At 35.4% G+C, this 10,833-nt stretch overlaps 1 protein-coding gene across 1 annotated transcript; it reads left to right on the forward strand.

The window, feature by feature from the left end:
- The first annotated feature begins 8,411 nt into the window (after positions 1–8,411).
- Positions 8,412–10,620, forward strand: LOC145096040 (uncharacterized). Its single transcript, XM_079033821.1, has 7 exons — positions 8,412–8,704; positions 9,015–9,124; positions 9,246–9,395; positions 9,467–9,636; positions 9,898–10,008; positions 10,107–10,151; positions 10,232–10,620. Exons 1-7 carry the CDS (start codon positions 8,605–8,607, stop codon positions 10,389–10,391), a joined length of 846 nt encoding a protein of 281 aa, XP_078889947.1. The 5' UTR covers positions 8,412–8,604; the 3' UTR covers positions 10,392–10,620.
- Positions 10,621–10,833: the final 213 nt, after the last annotated feature.

Raw genomic sequence — 10,833 nt, forward strand, 5'->3', positions numbered from 1 at the left:
CCGACTTGAGAATTACTTTCTTTGTCTTTTTCTCAATAATTTCAGAACCTTCATCATCGAATGAGACTTTGAGACCTGTGCCTCCAACAAGCTGAGATACACTGATGAGGTTGTGTTGGAGTCCTTCCACATAAGCCACCTTCCTTATAGTAAAGTCACCATTTGTTATCATCCCGTATCCCTTTATGGTGCCGAAAGAATTATTTCCAAATTTGACATTGCCACTATTTGCAAGAGACATGTATTCCCTGAGCTCCTCTTTCCTCCCTGTCATGTGACGTGAGCAGCCACTATCGATGTACCATTCTTCGTCGAACTGCTCGTCACTTATAACCTGCAAAAATTAAGCAGATTTAGGAACCCAAAGTTTCTTGGGTCCACGTGAGCTTTTCATGGGAACAGGAACAGTAAGAGAGATGTCAACAAGATATGTTCGTTTTATAAGTGTTGTTTCATCTTTCTTTTTAATGGTAAAAACTTTTATTTTATTAGGATTGGGTGCGTTCGGTTTAGACTCTGGTGTGATGTAGAAACCTTCTGTTTGCCCTTTTGTTCAGCTGATGAATGAGATTTTTGAGAATGAACAGAATGAGCTTTAGAGCAAGATGGAGATGAATTGGTGGAAGTAGAAGAATTAGATTAACTAGAAGAAGTGGGTTTCGATTGAGAGGACTTCTTGGCTGGAGAATCTAGGTGACCCTTTTGCTTTTGATCATTGGAGGGATTGATCTTAGAGTTTTGATCTCTTTTGACTTTAGAACCAAACCTTTGCTTTCGGTTGGAATCGTTCTTTGAACCGAACCTTTGCTTTTGGTTGAAGTCATTTTCAGAACCGAATCTTTGCTTTCGGTTGGTATTCTCTTCTGAACCGAACCTTGGCTTTCGGTTGTTGTGACTCTCAGGCTTTCCGACAGGATTGTTTTCATACTTCAGATTCTTGTCTTGATGTGAGAAGTATGCATTCTGGGATTGCCAGAATTGCCTCCTTTCAGAGAGATTCTTCTTGTATCTTTGGTTCCTTTCACGTTTCTTATTCCTCATCTGCTTCGGTTGATGATGAATATTAGCTTTCATTTTCGGTTTCTCCTTGGCTGGTTCATTTTGAACTGTAGGAGTTTCACTTTGAACTGAGGAATTAGAGGGAACGTCTTCTTTTGCCGAACTTTCATTCTCCTGAGGAATGTCTTTCGTACCACTAGTGCTTGGCTCATCGAAATTATATGGCTTATTCAAGGGTTCAGGTATGTATCTACCTTTACTCATCCAAGAGGTTCTTTCTGATACCGTTTTGTTTGCATTATCTATCGGAGCGGACCAAAAGTACTCATCACAGCCATCAGCATTGTCTTCGTTTACAATAGCTGTGAGTTCAGCCGTCTGATGTTCGGTTACTCCAGTGACCTTGTATACTTGATTTGGAGTGGTCCTGACCTTTTGATACACAACTGCTTTCTCTGCTAAGATCAGGGACTTTTGTTGGGACAATCGAGCGAACTCCACTGAATTTTCAGAAATTAGATTCTTGTGGTTTTCAGGTTCGCTTTTTACAAATTCTGAGCAATCAACCGTGTCCTCTATAGAAATTTCACTCATGTTGTCGTCCTCGTTAAGCTCAGATGCATTTTCAACATCTATTTTGTTTTCTGAGCTCAAGTTGGCGTTTAACGAGTCAAATTTTTGTATGGTTTCGGTTCTCAGTTTAAGTCTATCATTTTCGTCCAAAAGGTTTTTAAGCATGTCCTTGTGGTCCTTGGATTTAATGAAGGACTCAATTTTGTCCAGTCCATACATGTAGGTCGGATTGACGTCATCAGATGATATCACACTCTCACAATTATAAGCTTCGACATCAATTTCATCCTCCTTAAACTCAAGGAAGGGAAAAATCATGCGATGGATCTTTTGGCCTATTTCACAATCCAAGTGAAGCTGAGTAATATTAGAATAAAGACGTTTTGCAATTAAACAAAAAACATTCCACTGTTTTAACAATTTTAAATTGTCTCTTTGTAAATAAATATTTTCGTCTTTAATTTTAACTAATTCAGCCTCCTTCAACTCGATCCACATGCGCCGCTCCTCACTCTTCGAAGACACCCTGCTTAATTGATCAGTTAGGTTAGAATTGGTGACTCGAGTTTGAGTTAAGCTACTATCTAGATGAGAAATTCTTGTATTAACATTTTTTAGTTCTTTCTCATATGAGGATTGTGGTACTTTAAATGAAATGAAAACCGATTGTACCTTCTTTATCAGTTCATCAAGCTCATTGAACTGCTGGCTGAGTGGTTTGGCCGTAAAGCACATGTCCTCCTGCACCTTCGGTTCATTGCTTCCACCATCAGTGTTGTATCCCCTCATCTGAGATACATCCGACACCATGAAGCATCTTCCTCCACTGCTTTCCTCCTTTGCCACATAAGCCTTTCCATGAGTAGGCTTCCTCACTTCATCGTCTTCTGAGTCGGTAGACCAAACTTCCACGCTACCGAACTCGTCATCAGCAACCGAACCCTGCACAATAAGAGCATTCATAGAAGGGTTAGCGGTAGACTTCTTCTTTCTCATCTCATCCAGCCTTTTCTGCAGCACAACTTCCTCATCCTTTTCATCATCCTTTTCAGCCATCTTCTTAAGGACACAATCTTTAGCATAGTGGTTTTTCCCACCACAGTAGTAACAGCTTACTCCAGAATCACCATCAGCCTTCGGTTCCTTCTTGGGCTCTTCAACCTTCGGTTCATTGTTAACTTTTTCTGAACTATAACTCCCCTGCCAGTTTCTATTTTTATTGCTGGGGAATCTCTTCTTTATGAACCTCTTGGGGTTAGACACCATCATAGCATAATCCTCAGACGTGAGGTCATACTCCTCCAAGTTAAGGTCTTCATCCTCCATCACAGCTTTACTTTTTGATAGGAGGGCTAGCGAACCAAGGCTTGAAACAACATTCTTCTCCTGCAGTACAATCTTCTCCTGGGACTTGAGAATACCCACCAGTTTCGCCAAAGAATATGATTTAAACTGCTCATGGGCTTTGACTGTAGACACCACTGCTCTCCATTCAGACCTAATACCATTTAAGAATGTAACTTTTTGCTCGATAAGCTTCCTTTCGATGTCATGTTTGATCATCCTGCTGAGAAGATGATTGAAGCGATCGAACGTCTGGGTCACTGTTTCTTCGGCTCCTTGCCTGAATTCTCCAAACTCAGATAAAAGCAAGGTTTGGATAGAATGTTCAAGATCCTCGTCTGTAGAGTACAGTTCGCGAAGTCTATCCCAAACTTCCTTTGCCGTCGTGCATGAGCTGACCAACCTGAAGGTGTCGGACTGAAGGGCGAATCTTATCAATCTTAACGCCTTGATATTGCACTGGAATTTATCCTTTTCATCTTGTGCAATATCTTTAACATCCTTCAGCAGATCATTGTACTCCTTTTGAGTTTTGATAATCCTGGACATTGCAGAATGAGAAAAAGGTCCATTAATGATAGCTTCCCATATGAGGTCCATTATCCTCAGATCCTATCGCGTAGTCTTCGAAGTGATGCGCCCAGACTTCATAGTCATGGGTATATAGGATTGGAATCTTCGTGGTTGAACCGATGTTGTTGGAAATATTAATGGGGTTTGATTGCGACTCGTCCATTATGATCGAAAAACATGTTTAAAGATCAGACTTGTAATAAATCAGATTAGGGCAAAATAATAAATATCAAGATACGTCAATAATGAGATGACGGCTCAATAAATATTAGTAATTGTGGAAAAACCCTAATTGAAACCTTTTCACAGAAAAGATGTGTATCGATTACACAGCCTCCCGCTCTGATACCAATTGATGAGATTAAACTTTAATCTTGAAGATCGATTAGATCTTAAACAGGTAAATAAATATTTAAACAGTAAGAACGAATGCAAAATAAAGAATAACTCAACGATGAATCAAACGTGTCGAATGATTAAAACAAAATCCTCAGAAGAGCTCGATTAAGAACATCAACTGTAGAGGATTAGTAGGTTACAAGAACGATAAAGAAATCTGTAAATACTATCGTTATGCTCTCGATCAATCGTTAAATCATTAACCTAATATGCATGCAAGCATATACTTATATAGTAACCAAGCAAGCTTACGGTATGGACAGGCCCAAAACCGGAATACAAAATTAAATAAACAAATAGCCGAGCCCAAAGACGCAACCCTTGAACAAATCTTCAACCCAACACAGTCCATTAGATACTCGAAATATTATGGTTTTGGTCATCAGACCGTCCTCACGTCGTGAGCATCCATAGTCTCACGTCGTGAGACTAAAAAACACAGGTCAATTAGTCATTGGCCACTCACGACGTGACTACCATGTCTCATGTCGTGAGCCTTATCCAAAAGCTATAATTCAAATAAATAAATACCTCCATGACCCGGATGTTACAACTAAAGAAGAAGCACTTCTTAGCATCAAATCTTCATTACACTTCAAAAGACAAAAAGAGAAAGAAAGAAGAAACATGCTATGGTTTTAATAGGGAGAAGAAGAGAGTAAAAGACTAGCCAAAATGCAAGCCTCGTGCATTCTTTTATAGCTCCATGCAAGTCAAAAGTTACCCCATTAAATAATCTAAAGTAATCACTAGTATTTATAGGCATGAGGGACAAAGGAGGGAGGTTGGCAAGCAACCTCTCATGCCCTTGTACAACTTTCGGCCATGAAAAAAAAAGAACAGACAAAATCTTTATCTTGTTTCTCCAACTAGATAAAAGTAACTAATTAGTAAGTCTAAAGTTAACCAAAGTGTCCAAAACTTTATGCATGACTTATTAAATCATATTATATGATATAATAACTAGTTATACTCTCTTTAATTATTATTTACACAAAACAATAATTATTCTCTAATTAAATATAAGAGTTGATTTTATTTATTAATAATCGTATTAATAATAAACATTCTAAATGTTCCAACTTGATAAAGGTGTGAACCTATAGGATCATATGTTATTAGCAACATCATTCAATAATGATTATTGAACATATAGATCCAAAAGTCATCTTATATGGTTTTGATAGTGATGGTGGAGGGGATGAGTCAAATTAGCCTTGTGAAGATGACCTTTATGGTGGGTTATTGTAATTGTACAAGGAGGTATTTTTATTTAGGGATTTTCGTCATCATGTTGAGGTCGGTGACCTTTGGTTGTTGCATGTGGTGGTGGTGGTGTGAAGAACAAGGGAGTAGAAGGAGGGTGACGACGGCGGTGTGGTCAAAACGTTTGGAATCAGAGCAAACCCTTGAATTGATAGGTTTTTGTTGGTGGTCGGTGAATGAGCAAGCCCTTGGAGGAGAGTTATAGGTCTTTTGAAAGCAAGCGATGACGGTGGTCCAACGATGCATGTCCTCTCTTTCTGGTTCTCGTTGGCCTTGACTGCAAATGAGGCCACATGTTTCTTAGATAGGAAATTGTCCTATCATCGGAGACATTGCCGTCGACGAGGAGGATGATCCAGAACCTGAACCATAACTAGATCCCTCTGCTTCACAACAACCACTACAACTGGCATTCAGCCTTGGTGCTATTTGGTTGGAACTTGTCCATGATTTGGGCGGTTTTGGTGGTGGACACATTAAAGCGAGAGAGAGAGAGAGAGGGGTCTACAATAAAAAGGGTAAAAAGGTCTTTTCGTATTGGACTTACCATAAAACTAATGATATTAGTCATAAGGACCTGTAAGGCTGTAAAGTTACAAAATTCATAGTTGAAGACCATTCATGAAAAAAAAAAGTTTCAAAAAAATCCGAGAAATGTTTTTAACCAAAAAGACCATTTGTTAAATTTTGTCTAAAATAAAATTTTGGGTTTATGCTACAAAAGCTATTATATATAATCTTGTTTTCTTTTATCCCCAACTTTATTTTTTGTTCCTCATTTGTCATTATATTTTAAAAACCGTTTAATTTTCGGTCCCTTAGCCGGTCACCTACAGGTCACGATGACGTGTCGGTTTGACATTTTTTTCCGGTTACATTTAGCCCTAATATTTACGTATAAGTTTGCATTTATCCCTAATATTTACGTATAAGTTTGCATTTAGCCCAACATCTTTTTGTTCCCCATCTGACATTATTTTTTAGAATTTTTTTTTTTCATTTTATCCATTGTCCAGTCACGAATAGATATTTTAAAACGTAGCATCTTAAAATGAAAAAAAGAAAAAGACAAATGCAAGAGTCGAAACTACGACTTCTCTTTGAGGGGCGGAGCGTGTTAGCTACTAAGTCAATGACTCTTTTTTTTATATTATCAGTGTTTGTTGTATTTTAATGTGCACATATATTTTAAAATGAAGGAAAACTACCTAGTGTAAGTCTTGAGTATGTGACATCTAATAAACAATATGACGTGCTAATCTTTGAGTCAATCAAAATTGTTAATTGATTCATAACTCATCTAAGAAACAATTGACTATTTCTAATGACATATTTGTTGAGAAACAAAATATTTCTAAAGAGTCGAAACTGCTACTTCTCCTTGAGGGGCGGTGCATGTTAATTAGTAAGTCAATAACTCTCTTTTTTGTATTATAAGTGTTGTTGTATTTAATGTACACATGTATTTTAAAATGAAAGAAAACTTAGTGTAAGTCTTGAGTCCGTTACATCTAATAAACAATATGACATACTAATATTTAAGTTAATCAAAATTGTTAATTCATTTGTAACTCATCTAAGAAATAATTTGTTATTTCTAATGACATGTGTACATTAAATACAACAAACACTATTAATACGAAAAAAGACTCATTGACTTACTGGCTAATATGCCCCGTCCTCAAGAAGAAGTCGCAATTTTGACTTTTGCCTTCGTTTTTTTCTCTTTCATTCTAAGTTATTTCGTTTTAAAATACCTATACGTGACTGGTCAATGACTAAAATGAAAAATTGTGACGTCCCCAAATTTCCAATACAAAAAAAATCATTATTGTAAATAAAAAACCATTTCACACATTTAAATAAAACATAGTTTAACAGTCATTTTGAAAACAAATACATTTATTCCAAAATAAATAAAACAACGAAAGTTTTATATGCCGATGCGTGTGTACAGTCATGCAATGGCCTTCACTTTATTTGAAGAAGTACCTGAAAAATATTTATATTCCACTGGGTAAGCATAAAGCTTAGTGAATTCCCCAATATATCATATACCACAATACATATACATGCATACAAACAAATGACTCCCATACGTTGGTCGTTCCACCATTAATAAGTGTATTTCAACTTAAGGCCTACTTGCCATTTCGTCGTTAACACTCGGGTCTATAGGCTCCCGACTCAACTGTCGTTCCGCCAACAACCCCTACACTACTATGAATATAATAACATATATACACATAGATACACATAACATACATAAACACATATTAAAATACGTAATATAGTGAGATAACTCATATGTTTTGCAAAACATCAATCACAAACTACTAAAACGTTGATATATTCTCCTAATGTGAACCTCGTATTATACACGTATTTGAGTGAATAATATACAATTAGAAAGTATAAGTATACAAAAGTAGTTCTTGGCTGGATTTTGGTAGTATATGTGTTCTTTCTTCCAAGATCTACACATACATATATAGTATGTATAGGAATGAAATAAGTGGGATTCATAATTGCCTTCCAGTGTGTTCAATCGATTACTGGCACTAGCTCACACAATATACGGAGTGGAAACCAACTTTTCTTAAAGGAAAATGATGTTAGCTTTCATTTGGCACCGACCACTCACCCCCACTTGCCGCCACGCGCTGCCGGAGTGTCTGGTGGTCCGGCTGCTGGCTAAATGGCGCATTTTTATATCCCAACTTTATAAATCCGCAAGTTCTTCATACGAGCTCCTTTTTCGACGTTCTATATATTTATGCGTAGCTATTGAGGAGTATTACAACTTTCATTTAGATTGTTTCAAGTAAAAATGAATATATTTTTACATATCATTTTATAAATAAGAGTATACACTTTTATTTAATAACAAAACTTGATTTAAGTGCCAATTATTTGAATTATGAGATGACCTACCTTTAAATACTTGTATAGTTATGTTTTCTTAAAGTAATACATAATATATTCTTGAATTATATAAAATATATAATTATTTATAATTTTTATAACGATCGGTTTTATATAAAAAATACTAAAAACGAATGTTACCACAATTTTCAAAAAAATAATAGCAAATGGGAACATAAAAATATTGAGGGTAATTCATAGCTAAATGATGGGGTCAAATGCAATTATAAGGTAATATAATGGTAAATGATTAACCCAAAAAAACAAAAAAACTAAAACACAACAAACTTGTATATATAATTTCACATTTTGTGGCATAAACCTACACTACTAAAACAAAATAGTAGAGTTTGTAGGGTTACACTTTCTTTGAAAACAAACCCAATTAATCCTTCCCCAACTAGGTTTTCACATTTTGTGTTTTACAATGAAAACTAGTCATTCAGAGTTGTAAGTCCTGATATATGGTATCAGTAAGCACCTAAAAGATTATTATTCAGCTGATCGACACTCTTTTCTTCTGCAATGGAGGTAGATATATCAGAGGTCTTAAGGGTACTCGATTTTTCACTTTCTCGAACTAACTGGCGTCTCAGAGCTTCATCAAAACGTCGTCTTGAGACAGGTTATAACCCCTTCATGCTTCCCTTAGAAATACAATAATATATATATTCGCAATCGTATCTGCTGTTTTTACTCTTACTTATGTTTTTTTCGGTTTTAGGAACCCTAATTGAGCAATTATCTTTCACGATCATGAAAAAAGTTCAAACCATGATACAATTGTTAGAACTATAATTCATAGCACTACTTCAACATTCGCTAAAATACCCCAATAATGAGAAATAGGGTTAATATTCTGGATCAAACTCAATAACAGCAACTTGTTGTCAATGAACTGATAGCAACATTTGCTTACATGTATATTTCGGCAGATATCCTGGCATTATGCACTGGAATGAGACCAGTAATAATGATAGACTATGGTGGAAAGATGCCTGAATTGAGAGAAAGACTATGTTCGTTTCTAAAGCTTAACAAAGAGGTTTCATTACAACTTATATCTTGAATCGATATTATAACATCTCTGCATTATTGTCAGAAACTCAGCTTTTCAAGTTTCAGAGATGTTTTTAACTATTGTTTCTTGTGGTTTTTGAATGCAGGAGTCTTCTATCTTTGAAAACTTGAGAGTCATGGTTATTGAAGATATGATATATCTAATACATGTCAAAGCGATTGCAGATTTTATGAAATCAACAATAAACAAAGATGTCAAACTGCATTTTGTTGACCTTGAACACGATCCACCAAAGGTTATAACTTGAAATATTTCTCTGAAATTGTATTTATTTTCCAATTTCTTATTTTAAATCAATTAATCCAGATGATACCTGAGGTTGAAACGAGTTCTATAGGAGCACAATTCATATCACTTCAGAAGCTGTTTTCATCATTCTTTTCTACTGATGTAATAACAAATAATGATGTTTCTGACTTCATTGATCTCACTCATTTTATGCAAGATACTCTCATCACTTTGCCAACTCTAAATGGGTAATTAATTCATCCACCTTCAACATCTGTCTTGAAATATTAGAATTATATTTGACGATTATACCCTTCTAGTAGCATGATTCTTAATAAAAGGCTAAGGTAGTGTTTGTGTTTGGTAAGCAGTAATCAAATATGGAATGAGATGTAGTATTACAAAGGGATGAAGAAATCATGTTTCTTTTCCAAATATACCCTTATATGCTCAGTTCCCTTTGTATACCCTTGTATGTCCTTTTATGTCATTTTACATTTTTGTTACAGGTGGCTTCTTGGTTACCCAGTGGTGTATATTTTTGGGAAGGATCATATAGAAGATGCTGTATATAATCTTTCCACCAAATCACTACATCTTTTTAACATTTTTGTCCAAAGGTTTTTAATTTCTGGTCTATTTTACCCCTTATATTATGTAAAGTTGCAAACTTTATGCTCTAGTTTTAACTTTGGTGTATATTATTATTAAACTTTAGGAACAGTAGCTCCAGTAAAAAACCTTCAGAAGAAGAATTAATGAGGTAAGAATCTTTTTAACTATTTTCAATTTTTTTTTTTGGTTCATTGTTTATTGTTGTTTATATATTTTTGGTGGAAACAGTTTTTCTGTACCTTATGATCTGAGCATAGATGGGGATAATGAAGTGTGGGCAGAGGTGTTCCTTGTAGGCATGAGGGCAAAATGGGAAGAATGTAAAAATGTTTGGGGGTCATTGAGAATGGAAGTTAGTGCTACTTATCCACAAGCAATTGCATTGTAATAACTATTTTCAGTTGATATGGTTGTTGTATGTTGTCCAAAGACCAAAGGGCAAAATAGTCATTTATACTTTTGAAGATGTTTTGGTTTGGTGAGTCAACTTAGGGATGCAACATAGAGATAGTACAAACATAGAGAACAAGAATTGATGACTCGTGTTATATGATTTTTATTCAACAATTCGGGTTGTGTATTGATTATTTAATATTGTAATTGGGAGTAGTTGAATTTGTTTGGATTTTCTTTATTTTTTGGAGAAATTAATGTATTATATAAGGATTAAATATATGACTTGTGGAATCACAAAGATTCATCTTGTTTATGTAAAACAAAAGGTTGTTAAACATTCAGGACTAAAAACGTTAGACGTTGAAACGATGCTCTAAAAGGAGGATTGTTTATGATCATAATCAATATTTGAAAGGTTTCGACATTTAGGGATG

Source organism: Lactuca serriola, chromosome 1 (assembly GCF_051521515.1).
Source record: "Lactuca serriola cultivar US96UC23 chromosome 1, Lser_US96UC23_V15, whole genome shotgun sequence".
Classification (NCBI taxonomy): Eukaryota; Viridiplantae; Streptophyta; class Magnoliopsida; order Asterales; family Asteraceae; genus Lactuca; species Lactuca serriola.